Here is a 17,090-nt window from a genome sequence, read left to right as displayed (position 1 = left end):
AAACGCCACCATAACTCCAAGAGATAGGGGGTGCCAGTCAGTTTGTGGACAACGTGCCTCAGAGCCTGGCACGGTCCAGAGGGCTTGTGTGAGAGAGAGAGAGCGAGAGAGAGCGAGAGAGAGAGAGAGAGAGAGAGAGAGAGAGAGAGAGAGAGAGAGAGAGAGAGAGAGAGAGAGACTCACCGACAGGGCTGGGACAGTTAGAGTTCCCCAGGTCACCTCCTAACATAGCTCCTGGCGAAGAGAAAAAGAGAGAGAGAGGGAGAGAGAGAGAGAGTGAGAGAAAGAGAGAGTCGGAAAGAGGAGAGAGAGATAAGAGGGAAAGAAAAATAAATAATGAATTACAAACAAGATTACGTTTAATAGCTTTAAATGTAATGACCAGTCCTGATGATTTACAATGAACATTAATGTGGAATATATGCTCGCTCATTCATTATGCAAATGCAACCTTTGTGAAGGCCTCTGTGGTAGGATATCAACCTTTTGTTCACACGGGTGGGGCAGGTTTGTCCAGAGTATCCCATGTTTAATATCGTGGTGTGAGGCGGACAATTTATTATTATTTGTATTTCTTTTTCCTTATGGAAAATGGGTTTGAAGCATTATTGTGTGGCACCGTGACAATATATATAAAAAAAAAAAAAACTAAAACAAAAAGACATGGGGGGGTCCATTCCTTATTTGTATGAATTGTACAGTTTTTAATTCCAAAGAGTTCCTCTTGTATACACAATTATTAACCAACTTGTGATTGTTGGTTGTTGCTGTGTAACAACCCTTATTTCAGACACGGTGACATTACAGTCGTCTAATAAAGCTTGAGAATTTCACAAGGAAAATATTAGAATCAAGACTTCGATAATCATTTCATAACCATACCTGTTTTTTCATTTAATAACGTTTTTCTGTATCTTCTTTTTAAATAAAGACTCACAAAAAAACGAACACACAACACAAAACACACACACACACACACACACACACACGTCTTAATTAGCGACTGCAGCTGCAGCGTGTCTCACCTGCGCTGGCTGGCCTCTGAGGTAACCCTGGCGACACGCTGTTCCTCTGCAACACCGGTTGCTGTGGCGACAGCAGGCGTGGGTCTGTGAGGGGGGAGGTGGTGAAGGAGGCGGTGGTGACCAGCGCGCCCCCGGGGTTGTTGGTGAACTGGAGCGCCACGTTGTGATTGGATACTGGCACCGTGACTGGCATGGAGAAGGTGGGCTGTGGGACGGCCGACTGGTGGAGACAGGGAGGAGGCGGGGCACTTAGCGGCACATCAACGACTGACACATGTATGAGAACACAGCCCCCCCCCCCCCCCCCCCCAACACACACACAAACACAAACACACACACACACACACACACACACAACTCTATCACGATCGATTTGATTATGACATTGTGGCACATTTTTTATCCAACCCTTTTGGCATTTCGTTCCAAAATAATTGCATAGTGTTTGACAAAGTGGTGTCATTTTACTAATCATGACCCAGTTGATCCCAAACCCACAAAAGGTTATTACCAAAACTGAAGGTTTGTAATGTCATGTGAAGAACAACAATACATTATAATTTATTTATTTTTACAGAAATTAAATAATAAATAAAAAGGTTCTGCATTGGTCAGTCTGCACATTTACACGTCCATACATTCCCCCACACAGAAACACAACACTCATGCTCAGTGTTGCACACACTGCGTAGTATTGGCATGCGACGTGGCTCGGAAAAAGTGCTGGCGTCCCCATGCCATGCCAGGTTAATCCCCCCCCCCATACTACACCTCCACCTTCTACAGGGCTGGTACAGGTGGCTGAACACCATGCTCTCTGCTTCTATACCCCCCACACAGCAGGTTATTCCAAAGGGAGGAAGGGGTGGTGGGGGGGATAGGGAAGGGCAAAGAGACAGAGGGGGAGGTAGCGAAAAAGAAAGGGAGGGGGGAGAGAGGGAGATATGGGGGAGGAGAGGATGAGAGATAGAAAGAGAGACAGTTTGGAAAATAGAGAAAGTAAAGAAAGAAAAAAAGGCTGACCGTTTTCCTTTTGTTTATATCTAACTTTGCTTAGTTTATAATGGATCTTATCTGTGGTAGCACTCGTATCTTAACTCCTGAGGAACCAAGAGGAAAGGGAATTGCACCAATCTAACGTAACTACACTGTGAAAAGAAAAGTCTTGACTTTTAATGAAAAAATAAAGTTTTCTCCAAGCCCAGGCCAAACACGTCCCACACCCCTGATGATGTGATGTCCGTGACTGAGCAGACATCACAGGGTCCAGGGAGAACCAAACGCAAAGGGCCCCCCGGAAATGTCCGGCCATCGCCCGCCACCCCCCCCCCGACCCATTTCATCCCTTTAAAGTCTGAAAAGAGGACTTCCTATATATAGAATATGGGCCAGTACCACACTGCAGCGCACTGCAGCGCACTGCCTGGGACCCAGTTTAACACAGCGGAAAATGAGGGTGCCACTCTGTCCTTGATCAACGGCGCGCCCTCCCTGCTGCAACACTTCATAACTTCAGCTCAGCGGCGGGAGAAGGGAGAGGACAAGGGCACCGGGAGGGCAGAGGACAGCCCAACAAAATCAAATAGCTGAGAACTTCTTCAATCAAGTGCTAAACCATATCCTCAAAACGTAAAGAAAAGTTATGCTTCGGGAAAAAAAGAGTTGATTTAGAAAGAGACAAAGAGTGTTGATCACTAGGTCAGGTGGGGGCAGCAAGTTATAGCAGAAACCACAACACTGCAAACTGGCCAAGCAGAGTTACGGATGACTATAGAGTGGGAATATATGGATGGATGGATGGAGAGATGGATGGATGAAAAGGATCAACTAATAGATGGATGGATGGGAGGATGGGAGGATGGGGGATGGGTGGGTGGGTGGATGGATGGGTGGATGAATGGGTGGATTGCTAGAATTGTGTAATTGTCATCTTACTTGAGTGACCAATTTGTCAGAAATGGCACGTTCAAGATCTTTGCTCAAAGGCACGTGGGAAGGAAATGGATTGCACATACAGTACATTAAGTCCATGCCTCTTACTAATAGGAGTTTTGACTGTTCCCGTCATCCAAGACTGTAACTTATTTTCCCTAACAATCTTCTCTTTTCCACACTTTCCACACGTTCTCTGTTGCTTAACCTGCGCCATGCTCAAGTTATAAGCCTCATCATGGCAAATTACTTTTAAATTACTGCAGCCCACTCAAACCTGCTTCAATGCAGACGGCCCTACAAGAACGGCGGAAGGTTAATTGCTGCTTGTCATTGCAGAGTTTTAACTGTGAGAAAGTTGACCAGAGATATTTTTCATTCTAAAAAGCTCTGCATGAAAACAGATGGCGTGTGCAGAATAAACAACATGTACGTGATTCGTACTTGAACTTGCTTTTTACATTACATTTTTTAGCTCATAACAAAGGGTTGTGTACATAGAGATACTGCTCATAATTATGAGTTTAACATAAAAGGTGTTTTTCTCTATCCTTGCACCTGGGGAGACCCCTGGATAGGTTCACACCTGACTGTGACCTCTGCGTGTAGCAGCCCCTTCTCCAGGAGAAGAACAAAGAGAGGAAGCTAACCTATTTTCCCTCCACAGGGGCTTGTGTTTCCTAGATGCGAGCGTATATCAGAATGAATTAAAATCATGGCCTAGTTTCCTCTTCTCCGGTCTTTTTTTCTGTCCTGCAAGCTTTGGAAAGGTTGTTTTACACACATGTATGAAATAAAAATGTATATACACCTGTATATATATTTTGAACAATTCGTCCTATTATCAGCGACGAAGTGGGCTCCAAGGCAACAGGAATAAAGCAACATCTGGACGACCTTCCGCTCTCCTTGACATTTGACTGCTTGATGAGATTTAGTCCCTATCCAGATACTACCGAAATTATTCCCTGAGCTCTCTCGCTCTCTTGGTCTCTCTCTCACTCTCTCTCTCTCTCTCTCTCTCTCTCTCTCTCTCTCACTGGTTTAGAACTAGAATCTGCCTCAACTTTCTCTGTTCCTCTCTTTGTCTATAAAGGCCTCCAATGTAAAAATGTAGAGACTACAGTAGGCTTCAACAGTTTAGTGGGTGAGTAGAAACCCTCCGTCAAAATAATAACATTAACAGAAAGACAAAAAGACAAGGGCCTATTTACACTTATTGAGGCTAGTTACAAACTTTGCACACCCGTTTTGGAGTGAATTATGCATGTCTGGAATAAAACAGAATAACTAGAGCCCCCAGTTGGGAATTAATTCCTCTGTGCTCGAGGTTGACACAGAGATTTTACAATGGAGGAATTCAACAACTGTATTGTCTGCTTTAAAAATAAACCACATTTTCTGACTCTCAGCAGTTTTAATATTAATGGCTTCTTTACGGGAAACATGTGAATCAGAGCGAATAAAGAGTTCACATCCCACCGGTTGCATACGACCATTTTCTCTCTCTGAAAATGGATTTGGACCTTGAAGATTAACCAAGCGGTACACCTTAGTTTTACATTCGTAACTATTTTTATACATATTTAATAATCGAGCACAACCACAATAATGCTGGCATGGGAATAGGACTGTCTGGTATGACTAAGTGTGCAATTTTTCGCTAAATAGCGCACGGAAGTTGGACGTTAATAATGCTCTTTTTTTCTTTTCCCAAATGCTCTGCATGAAAGCTCGACTGAGAATTGGACGCGTATCTTCTGCATCAAGAGCACAATTCTCGCAATTTTCCAGGGCCTACACTGTCCGGATCTACTATAACCGGAACACAAACCGCCAGCAAGAGCGCTCTGTGGCAAACTTCCCCTCTCTCTCTGGCCAGTCCCTATGACTCTCGCCCAGCCTCAGGCGACATTTTAGTACAAGTGGGATTAAGCGTGTATATCCCAGCCCCTAGCTGTCAGGGCAAGGATTATGATGCGGTCGGTTTAAGAAGGGGTGAGTGTGTGTGTGTGTGTGTGTGTGTGTGTGAAAGGCAGACAGGAAGCTAGCTGGATAAAAGCTAGCAGGCTACTTGACCGAAGCACAAAGGTTTAGGGTGGGGTGAATGGGCTAACAATTGCCTGCTATAAATATTACACTTCTAACTTCTAATTGACCATGGAGACTAGCGGGTTAGCAGACTGACTGGGGGGTAAGATTGGTGAGTTTTGGCAACCAACCAGCAAGCTAGATTCTAATTGGCAAGGTGCTGAGATCTGCCCTTCTCCAGATTCTAGTCTGCATTGGGGCTTTTCTTGTGAGAAAAGCTTTTAAGGGCTATTTCAGCCCAGACAGTGCAAACACAGCTGAGGAGCTGATAAGGCACTGGTTGAATGCAGGGTGAGCAATATTTGCGTAATTGATTGGACCGAGTCTCACCTCTTGATTCCCTGCAAAGGTTGCTTTGATGCTGTGGATTGATCACACCTCCACTCATTACACTGGGCTCCCATTTTATTTTTGTTTCAACCTTTAACTGAAATGCTGTGCGCACCGAAACGCTGTCCATCTCCCATATTTTCCCTTGCGTACGTGACGGCGGTAATGAACAGTGCATTAGCGTGAACGGCGTGCCCGTGTGGAGCTAAACAGCCACGCGTACCACATCCTCCGACGGCCTATCGGAGGAGCAGGGAGAGCCAGCGAGATGAGGCTGTAAATTGGGCCCTACTCATTAAAGTGACATTAATGGCATTATTGAGCACAGAGGAAACACATGAATCACGGAGAAATTGGCACAGGAGACGGGAGGTAGCGGGCCCTGGCAGGGGACCAGGCACGAGGCAGGCCTGGATAGTGTTGAGAACACACTCACTGTCAGCGGCCGGGCCGGCGCGACTCAGGGCTCCCAGACCGGCCCCTAGCCATCGTCTTCTATAGTGTGTAGAGTAGAGAGTGTAAATGGACTTGTTGTTTGTTGGGATTTTTCACCCATGCCAATAGGAGGATTCGAAAACCATGGTCCTGATTGGGTGCGATGGCCCGGTACGATGCACTCTATGTTCTTGGAAAAGGCAACGTTTATTTGACCCGCACCGTGGTCTGTTTATATATCTAGGCCTGGAATAAATCAGTCTAGTGAATCACATCAGCGATCTTTGTCATAGTAATGATTGGCCTTTGTACATGTTGTAGGACATACCAGAGGTACTTAATAGCCTGGTAATATTTCACACCGTCCTCTTATTGTATACATAGTGGTACACTAAAAACTACAGACCTATAATTATCACTAACTATTATATGAATTGACCATTTATCTCGATCACAGTTGGCGCTACAAGCCAATGTTTTGCACTGTGGTGTTTGAATAAGGGTTCACTTTTTTATATTATTATTAATGAGCAGACTTACATGCATACGTGCATTCAATACGTAGATATAACCCAAAAACTGAAAGACTAAGTTGAGTACATAATATATATAATAATAATATATATATATAAGTAAAACAACTGCTTTATGGTGCTAAACACACGCCAACCATAAGTCGCATACAAACTGATGTGAATAATTGTCCGATTGTTAGAAGGAAGTACAAATCGTTTTTCGAAGAATCCGTGTCACACTGAACGTTGTATACAGTACATCATGAGGAAAATGCAGTCTAATCTACTCTCCAGCTAAACCAGCCCTGCATCAGCCTTTCCTCGTGCCCCAGTTACAAAGACCAGTGGTGCTGAAGGAAGGAGGGAGAGAGAGGCAACATATTTAGGGACTGGTGTGAGGGATGGTGATGATTGTGGTGGTGGTGGTAATGGTGATGGGGGTGGGGGGGGGGAGGATGTGAGGATGGGTGAGAAAGTGAAGCAGAGGCAGATATTGAGGTGGATGTGGGATGGGATGCCGATTTATTGTTGTTTATTGGCAGGCGATCTGTGAGTAGACAGCAGGTCCTCAGGTTGTCAGAGCAGAGAGCCGGGGTAGGGGGTGGGGGGGGTGGGGGGGGGGGAGTGTACTAGAACACAGTGGGGGGTGTGGGGGGGCGAGGTCGGGGTAGGGTGGGTGGAGGTCTGCAAAGGACAGGGGGGGGGGGGGGGGGGGGTGGGGAGTACTCACTGACAGCCTATAGTTCTGCATCATTTTATCAAACTCTTCGTCAATTTTTTTGTATTTCTCCTCAGTGCGGGGGGTGAGGGAGAAGGGCTCCTCGGGCTCGGGGCTCTCTGAGTCCCGGTGCTCTTTCTTGTTCAGAGCCTGGGGTTCCCCACCGAGAAGGACACAGGTCAGAGGTCAGGGGAGAGGGGAGGGGCAGGAGGAGGAGGGAGAAGAGAGAGGAAGAGGAGGAGAAAGAGAGGAAGAGAGAGAGAGAGAGAGAGAGAGAGAGAGAGAGAGAGAGAGAGAGAGAGAGAGAGAGAGAGAGAGTGAGGTGAGGAGGGAGAGAGGAACAGGAGAAAGAGGAAGAGAGGAGGGAGAGACAGGAAGGGAGAGGGGGAGGAGGAGGAAGGAGGTGGAGGCAGAGAGAGCAAACAGGGAGACAGGTAGAGGAATGAGGGAGACAGGGAGAGGAGGTGGACGAGGAGGAGGTGGTGGAGGAGGGAGAGAGAGAGAGAGAGAGAGGAGAAAGGGCGGGTTAGATTAAGTGATAATAAAAGTGTGAAGGTACTCACGCCGTAGCGTTTGAAGAGGACGTCCAGGTCCTCGTTCTTGCGGTACTTGTCATCGGTTAGCGGGCTTTGGTCGATGGAGTCGTCGCCGTCTGGCTCAGGGCTGTTGCAGCCATTAAAGCCTTTCTTTCGTAACGTCTGAAGCGGGTTAGGATTGAATGGAGGAGGAAGAGGAGGAGGAGGAGGAGGAGAAGGAGGGATGTTTACATATGACACATTATCACACTTGTTTTTGAGGGAACTATGTTTTGCGGTGAAATCCTTTTCGTCCACTTCCCCGTCAGGAATATGTCTTAAAAGGTGTAGGTGACCCTTTACATTAAGGATGCAATCATTAACCATTAATTAACATTCGTTAATGCAGTTATAGGTATTAACAAACATTGTTAATACCTATAACTGTAACTAATGGTCTAGTAATCATTTGAAAATATATTTTTTGTGTACTAGGGTATTCATTTATTCATTATTAAATTCTAGGGTTAACCCTAAACCTTACATTATTACATAATGTAATTTAATAAACAGCTAACACTAACCGTAACCCCTATGCTAATGCTATATAATATTGCCTCGTACAGCTAAAATTAATGGTAATATACCCTTACTGTCAACTGTTACAGATTATTCATGACTCTCTGCGGACATCTTATTCTATGGAAATGTTAAATAGAAGTATTTAGGAAAGTGCTTATTAAACACAATATTATTATTATTATAATTGTTAAGCTGTAACAGCTATAACCAGTTTTGTCTCGCTCATGTAACACGGTGACTTTCTCTAGGCTAGAGAGCCTTTGACCCAAGAATCGACCAGTGATGAGGAGGTGGAGGTGTGTCACGCGTTGTGTGAAAGCATGTTACAGCACGGTTTGGTTTTATTCTCGTAACAAAGAGCCAAACCACTCTTCATTGGCTTCGGCTCTCGGTGGTCAGTTCATCTTCACGTTGTGTACTATGCGAGATCCTGCTTTTGACATTCAACATTCATATATGAATATGAATGTCTTCCAAGCATCGCCTGGCGCGAGGCAGCCAATCCCCCGGCCATTACACCGTGGTGCACACTGTGGCAATTATGGACGGTATCCCTTGGCGCTTGCAAAAAATAAAATGGTGGCGCTCCTTAAAAAGCAAGTAGACCCTCATAAATGTTCGCGCATAAACCAATAGCCGCTGGGGGAACAGGGTGGAGGAGGGTGGTGCCGCCTGTGTTTACCAATATGCGTTATCAGATGGAACTCTTGGTGTTATTTTGAGGCGTCGACGCCAACGCAGATTGACAAAGAAAAGAAAAGGAGAAGAGGAAAAAAAGACCAAAAAGCCAGCCTCGGTGATGGCGTGGAGTGCGGGCGTGCGGCATCACACCTCTCCCCATACATTGGCTAATCAACGGCGCGGGTAATTGGTGTGAAGCTTCGCACCGAGGGGAGTCGTGGAACACAGCGAAAAGGGCCAGAGGGTGCAGGCGGAGGAGCCGCACGGCAGCTTCAGCACCGCCGCTCACACCCGTCAGGTTGTCTCTGCGTTTGTTGGCACTGACGGCGAGACCGGTGGGGAGAGAGAGGGGGTGAGAGAGAGAGTGGGACAGAGAGGGAGCGAGAGAGAGAGAGAGAGCGAGGGAGAGGGAGGGAGAGAGAGAGAGAAAGAGAGAGAGAGGGCGAGAGAGAGACGATGAGAGAGAGAGAGAGGACTGAGAGAGAGGGAGAGAGAGGGAAAGAGAAGAACGAGAGAGAGAGGACTGAGAGAGAACAAGAGAGAGGGAGACTGAGAGAGAGAGAGATAGAGAGAGGGAGAGAGAGAGGGAGAGAGAGAGCAAGAGAGAGATAAAGAGAGAGATAGAGGGAGAGAGAGAGAGAGAGAGATGGGTGTAGAGGGAGTGATGAGAAGAGAAAAAGCGGAAGGATAGGGAGGGAAGAGAGAGAGAGAGCGAGAGAGAGAGAGCAAGAGAGAGAGAGAGCAAGAGATGGGTGTAGAGGGAGTGATGAGAAGAGAAAAAGCGGAAGGATAGGGAGGGAAGAGAGGGAGAAAGGCTTTTATTTTGAGAGGATTCTGGCAAACAAGATTTACTGTTAAGTAGCTTTGCCTGGTGGGCCCTTGACCACACAGCCAACCAGAGTTCCAGCCAGCAAAATGGATCTTTAAAGTTGAGCTAAAGAGCCTTTTGTGCTCTCCACAAACACACGGTTGGACACGCTGCACACAAAAAAACCCGTGCTGTTCGGCAAAATAAAGAAATAAAATGTCTTTAGGACCTATAACTTAAGAAGAAGGGAGAGGGGAACAAATCGTAACCATTAACAAAGGGGACCTAAGCACACTTAGGAATACATACATCGAGCCTTTCACACGGAGGGCCCTATGTTCTCACGTCGTCCTTGCGGCGCGCCAGGGCGCGGTGCACCTGTCCCCGGGGGGACCGCAGCCCAACACAGAGGCCTGATTAAAAACATGAGGAGGTGTTAAGTGACCTTGGCTTTGGCACACGCTGCTCCACCGGTCTCGCTGAGGATGACTCGATCACGCGCAATCCACCTCCGGACCCCGGAGCCAACGCACGCCGCGGCGCGGCACGCCACCCACCTCGCCGAGCCCTAACCCGCTTACACCCGCTCAAGGACACGGCCCAACGCCGCCACTCTCTTCATTCCCCATCAGCTAGGTCAGAAAAACCCTGACCGGCAGAGGACTGTGGGAAATGGACTGTATGTAATGCATGTATATCGCTTTTTTGTAATCAGCGGCCACCCAAAGGGCCTTACAATATTGCCATAACATTCACCCTTCCGTGCGTTAGGTGCCTTGCTCGGGGACACCTCGGCACTCTCAAAGCTAGGAGGAGCCGGTGGGACGAAACTGGCAACCTTGAGCTACCGCCGCCCTGCTACTGCTGACCGGCGTGGAGGGGGTGGGCAGGGAGGGGGGCGTTCTGCTTCCAACGCCAGAGCGTCGTTGTCGTCGTCGCAACACCTGGCCTAGCCCACAGAGGGGCGGGTTATTAAAGCGATTTGCACACAACGTGGTGACGGAGAGCCGTCGGAGCCGCCCGAGCGTGGCTGAGTGACTCAGTGAGGTGATCTGTGGCTTCGTTTTAACCGAACGCACCGTTACGCTGGGGTAATCAGCCGCCATAATGCGTGTCATGTACAGTTCAGGAAAGGCCCCTGTGTGTGTGTGTGTGTGTGTGTGTGTGTGTGTGTGTGTGTGTGTGTGTGTGTGTGTGTGTGTGTGTGTGCGTGCGTGTGTGCGTGCGAGTGATCCACGGTCGCTCCGTATGTCTGTGTGTGTGTGTCTTTTTGACCTGGATAGCTACAAAGCCGTCAGGGTGAGGACACAGTGAGCATGTGAAAGGGTAGTGTTTTAGGTGGTGGTGGAGGCATGTACTGTGTGACCCAGCGAAAGAGAAGTACAAGCGCAGCATGAACACACACACTCGCGCACACATACACACACACACACACACGCACGCACGCGCACACACACACACACACACACACACACACACACACACACACACACACACACACACACACACACACACACACACACACACACACACACACACATGCACGCAGGCACGCACACACACACACACACCCTCATACTGTAGCGACTATTTTTAAATACGTGCAAAGACTTCTTACACAGACACATGCTTAGTGGGCATGCAAAACACATGCGTACACACACACACACACACACACACACACACACACACACACACACACACACAAACACTGTGGGTCTGTCAGTTTCATCAGCTTGTCTCCCAGTCAGCACCGTCTGTTCACCTGTACACCCATTCGATGCACACCCACACCCACACACACACACACACACACACACACGCACACACAGGCATGGCAGTCTTATGAGTGCTCTGGTCGCTGTATTGTGTTGCCAGGGTAAGATTTCCCTGCTGGGAACCAAGCCAGCCTGGGATTGGCTGGGATGGCACAAGTCCCGCCCCTCCTGTTCTAACTCGCTCAACCTCCACCTCCAGCTTCCTGCCGCTCTCCCTCTCTTTACTGTTCTACCTCTATGTCCGCCTCCCTCTGCAAACTCGTTCTCGTTCCCTCCCTCTAATGTTCTCCCTCTCTTTTCTCCTATGTGCCATGTTTTCTACTTTCTGAGGCAGCTGTCCTGCCTAATTATCATTGTCATCATTGTAGTGTGGCCCTCTTTCTCTCTCTCTCTCTCTCTCATGACCCCAGTGAATACGCTCCTCTTGGGACTCCCATTTCCTCTTCCTCCTGTCCTGTCTTTAAGAGGCTGTTCTCCAGCACTCTTTATCTCTCTCTCCATCTCCTCCTGTCCTTGATTGCCCTACTCCCTCCTGACATATTCCCCTCTCTCTCTCTCTCTCTCTCTCTCTCTTGTTCTCTCTCTCTCTCTCTATGTGTATCTACAAATATGTTGAGTGTGTGTGTGACATGAGTTTATAGGACTATGGATGCTGGGTGGTGAGGGTGGAGGAGGGGTTGTGTGTGTGTGTGTGTGTGTGTGTGTGTGTATGTGTGTGTGTGTGTGTGTGTGTGTATACACGTGGGTCAGTGCAGTGTATGTATGTGTGTCGGGGGGTGTGTATTAGCCAGGGCCCAGGGACCTCCTCTGGTTTGCTCGGTGCAGAATCAACTGTCAGGTCCCATTTGTGGACCGCCATGTTCAGGACCACAGATGCCCACCCTTCACTCCCCCCCCCCCGACTCCCCCACCAACCGCCTGCCTCCCACAGGCGGTCCTGTGGGCATGACGACGGGCCAAACCTCCCGTCTCTCAACAACCCTCCGCCACCGTGCGTAGCCTCGGCGTGGGCGAAGGCAAAGGGGGCTGAGAGTACCACTCAGTACGCTCTGTATAATGGAAAGTCTCTCAGGCGGCTAGCACCAATGCTAACACTTAACATGCTAACACTCTGCTTGTTTTTGGTCTCGGCCGACGTAGGGGGGACATCCAGAGTGACTGTCATTGGCTGTTCGCTGCTACCTCTGCCTGCTTGTTGGGTAGATTAGATTAGATAACATTAGATTAGATTAGACTGGACTTTATTCATCCCCCTTGGAGAAATTAGGTCATCCGTGCAGGCGGCGCTTGAACAGGGGGTATAAGGAAGCTTTGGATGGATAGATGGTCTGACACAATGGGCCGACTAAATATAGGAATATAAATAAAAATGACTAAGCAAAGAAATGGTAGGAAAATAGGAGACTGCTCCTTTTGGAGAATTACATAGATATGTAAAGGGGAAAACATCTGATAAAATAACAAACTACCATAATAATAATAATCATTTGCTTGGCACTATTCGTTTTATGAGTGTTAACATGTATTGTTATGGGAGCGAAATAATATGCGGGTTGATTTTTTTGTATGAACATAGGTCTCTTTACGGAGAAATCACGGACAATATTGATATCACTAATATAGTCAAATTATCTACAAACAAGCGCCTCTTTGATTTGTTAAAAATATGTATTCTCATTTCAAACATTGGCCTGCCTTTATTACTCTTTTTTCAAAGAGATGGTTGGAAAGGGAATTCGCTTCATAAGTATTACACTAAGACATGGGAGGGATGAACACTGGCAGAGGCCCCTCCCCCTTCTGCTTCACTCTCTTTAATTATGAATACAAATGTCAACTGCTGCCGTGCTACTTCAATTCGCCCTGGCCTTCGCAGAGCTGATGAAATTTGTGGTGATGCTCGAAAATGTCGGGCGGACAATCTCTTTCCCTGTGAACCTCCACGAACTCCTCTCGCTTACGGTTGTCGTGGAGTAAAATCGTTAAGGCGACGGGGTAGAGGCTAAGTTGTGCCATTTTAATTTTTCCCGGATTTGACATTTTCCACATTAGGGTCGGCCGTGTCCTCGCCACGGTGACACATCCGTCCAGAGGCAAGTCTGGGCCCGTCGTCATCGGAGGGAGAGACACACGGAAAAGCAGAGTGAGGGGATGGACGTGAGAGAGAGAGTAAGGGAAGGAGAGAGAGAGAGAGAGAGGAAAGAAGAGAGAAAGACAGAGTAAAGACAGGAGAAAGGGGGACGGAAAGAAGAGAGAAAGACAGAGAGCGAGGAAAGAGGAGACAGAGAGAAACTGAGCAAATGAGAGAAAATATAGAGTAAGAATGGGAGAAAAAGAGCGATAGATTTAGAAAAGAGAGAAAGGGCAAGGAGAGAAAGAGCAGGCTAGACAGAAAGGAAATGTGAGTGAGAGAGATAGAAAGAGCGAAAGTGCTGGAGAGAGAAGAGGAGAGAGACACAGAGGGAAAAGAGAGGAGAGAGGAGTGGAGAGAGGAAGAGTGCTGTGTTCTTTCTCTCCACCGGTTCTGGTATTATTTATCCATGAGGTTAATGGACCACTGCTAGCGCTGGGCAGCTGGAGCCTCAAACCCCCCCCCCCCCCCTGCTTTGTTACCCAGGAATCAGAGCGCAGGCGGGGTATCTCTCTGCCACCAGTGGTGGATTAAGGTGGTCATTGGCCCCTAGGCTAAAGGTCCCCGTTCTGATCACGCAAAATAAAAAGCGTAATTTAGGGCCATGTGTGAAAGCATTCTAGACTTGGGCTCCTAGGCTGCAGCCTAGGGTAGCCTGTGCGTTAATTCTCGTCTGTCTGCCACGCCGCCTTGGACGGCCGAGGACACCAGAGAGACGCAGCCCTCGGGTTCACCTCTTGTTCCTGCAGGAGGCTCGGGGGCACCCCGTAAGTAGAGGGGTCGGTCTGGGGGTGTTGATCAGGGACAGATGGAGCCCTGGTTCCCATTAAGAGTGTTGAGGTTCTGAGGAGAACCTGATCCAAATGTCCCTGTCACCGCCAGTATCCAATACCGCCATTATTATATAGTGTAGTGTTCAATGGATCATCTGCTTTAGTGGTTCCCCTTCTTTTCAATCTAATTTGCCAGCATGTGATCGTGTATCTGTAGATAATCGTACTAATAATAAAAAGAGGTTAAGATCGTCTCACAGTGTCTTCTAAGGACCTGTATACCTTTTTTGGGTCATCATTTCCTATCGACTTCAGGTTGTTGGAATGTGTCATTTTGGAGATGACCTTCTCCAGATTGCCTCAGAGGGAACCTCACTTCTCCATTCTTGATCAGTCTTGAGTCTCGGCAGAGAGTACGCTGTTTCGTCCTGCCTAACAACCGATGTGTCAACACGTACAACAACAGAAACCAGAAACCAGAAACCCACGCACAGCTCCACAGGGCATACTCATGTGTGGAGTGTTGACGCTGAACCCATGACATTGCTGAACAGGGTCATCGCTGAGTGGGTGTGGTCTGGTGATGGCAACCCCCCCCCCATCAACCAATCACGTGGAGGCTTGCTGGGGGATGATCCCAGGAACTCTGTGAGATTAGGGACCTGAGGCAGCAGTGACAGGTGAGAGGGGAGGCGGAGGGATCATCAACAGAGTTGGGTTGGCATGGCGATGCAGGATCAGCCCGAGACAGCGTTGTTGTCTGGGCAACCGAGGAAAGCCCCCGCCTTGGCGGAGGCGAGTTGGGGGGGGGGGGCTATCGTTGTGTGGTTAGGTGTCAGGGTGTCAGAGAGAGGAGGGGGATGGGAGGCCGAGAACCAATTTGGTGTTTCATTTGGGTGGGTGCAGTGTGAAGATCGACTGGTATCGGTAACTAAGTCGGGGTAGGGGGCAAGGGAGGTCAACTTGGTCGCCGTGATGACATGTGACATGCCGGAGAGCCCCAGAGACTCCTTGGATCACCGTGGCGACAGAGCCTCCAGTCCCCAGAGAGTGAGTGGACGGAGAGTCCCCTCCTTGAGCCGCTTAGAGGGAAAGGGCATCCCTCTCCCTGGACGTCTTTCCTCATCCCTCCTTCTTCTCCCTGTCTCGGTGGCTAGTGCTATGTAGTCCTGTAGGGTTCCCTCTATCCATTGCTTTCTCTCTTTCTCTTTGCCTTCCTTCTCCCTGATTGCGATCTGCAGTCAAGCGGATTAACACATTCTGGCAGGAGAGGCAGGCTGCCCACACATATTCAAACACACACACGCACGCTCAACACACACGCTCGCAAGTGCACACACACACACACACACACACACACACACACACACACACACATGATGGAGAGAGACTGGTGCACGACTAAGAGACGATGCATATGCAGAGTGAAGGAATGATGTCCTGTGTGAGCAATATTGCGCGAACACACACACGCTTTGATTACTAGAACATGGTATATGCTAGGGATCTACAACAGTGTGTGCTTTTATGTGTGTGTGTGTGTGTGTGTGTTGTGTGTGTGTGTGTGTGTGTGTGTGTGTGTGTGTGTGTGTATGTGTTGTATGTGTTTATGCGTATATGTTTGTACAAGTGTGGACATGTGCTTGTATTGAGAGTGTGTTTTGTGTGTGAGAGTTTGTACAAGTGTGTATTGAGAGTTTGCATTGTGTGTGCCAGGCTGCCTGCGTGACTGTAGCCGCACTTCATAATTTATACTCAAAAGCACTTGCTAGGAGGGACTTGTCGAGCCACGGCGGCAAACGGGCACATTCTACACGCTTACACCACACACCATCCCTCCCTCTCTTTTCATCAGTTCTTCCTCTTCTCTGTTGGATTCATCCTCCCAGCCCCATCCCCTCCCAAACCACGGGAAACAGGAAGCTGTGCAGCCTTAGCATCTGGCTAACTGGACAGTGGAGGACACCTAGTGCTATGAAAACTAGCTAAATGTAGCTAGAGGGCAAGTGTGTGTGTGTGTGTGTGTGTGTGTGTGTGTGTGTGTGTGTGTGTGTGTGTGTGTGAATGAATGACACACATATAATCAAGGGGCCCTCATCAGGACTGAATATTGCATGAGGTATTCTCACGGGCCATTACAGTGCATGCACACAGAGCGAGAGAGAGTGAGCAAGAGGGAGAGGGAGAGTGAGAGGGAGAGAGAGAAAGGGAGCGGGAGAGAGGGAGAGGGAGAGAGAGAGAGAGAGAGAGAGAGAGAGACCCGCACTGAGTGGCAAACTTAATGCACACATACACAGTTGAAGTTGCGTTAAGGTACACACTTGAAAACACTAACATGAACACAAACAGGGGCAGTGGAGCTTGCAATGATGTGACCCAAGGCTGTCCTCAAACAGGCACACACAAACACACTCACTCACACACACACACACACACACACACACTCCCACTTGAGAAACATCTGCAGCTATAGATACAGTTTGTCTCTGGCATAGAGCCAGAGAGAAAATTAATTAGAGAAACTGAGAGAGTATTAGAAGCACACATTAGGACTGCGTGTCCTCATCAGAAGGAGTGTGAGCCAATGAACTGTGTATTGGCTGGGTCTTTGTAACCGTGCTACTGGACCCCGGCATTGGCGGCAGACCATGGTCCAACTACTGAAACGGTGCACCCACCGACAGCTGTAAATATTTATCTGGAGTGAAATTTCACCGAGTCGCTGCTCTGTTTGAAATCTAAGTGGTGGGCTGCATTGTGCACAGCCCAGTGAATC

The 17,090-nt window shown here is 48.3% G+C and overlaps 1 protein-coding gene across 8 annotated transcripts in view; it reads right to left on the bottom strand.

The window, feature by feature from the left end:
* The window catches only part of mef2d (myocyte enhancer factor 2d), a 69,802-nt gene that overhangs the window by 17,816 nt on the left and 34,896 nt on the right, over positions 1-17,090 (bottom strand). For 7 of the 8 annotated variants that reach the window (XM_084471702.1, XM_084471701.1, XM_084471705.1 and 4 more), the window contains exons 4-6: positions 7,610-7,744; positions 1,026-1,245; positions 184-234 (exon numbers count right to left, since the gene is read on the bottom strand). In XM_084471702.1, the coding sequence (XP_084327828.1) occupies positions 184-234; positions 1,026-1,245; positions 7,610-7,744 (406 nt within the window). Of the gene's footprint in view, positions 1-183; positions 235-1,025; positions 1,246-7,058; positions 7,197-7,609; positions 7,745-17,090 lie in introns of all 8 variants that reach the window. The other variant, XM_084471708.1, reaches the window with a different exon arrangement.

This window comes from Micromesistius poutassou, assembly GCF_964030765.1.
Source record: "Micromesistius poutassou genome assembly, chromosome: 8".
Lineage (NCBI taxonomy): Eukaryota > Metazoa > Chordata > Actinopteri > Gadiformes > Gadidae > Micromesistius > Micromesistius poutassou.
This window is presented reverse-complemented; position numbering and strand designations above follow the sequence as displayed.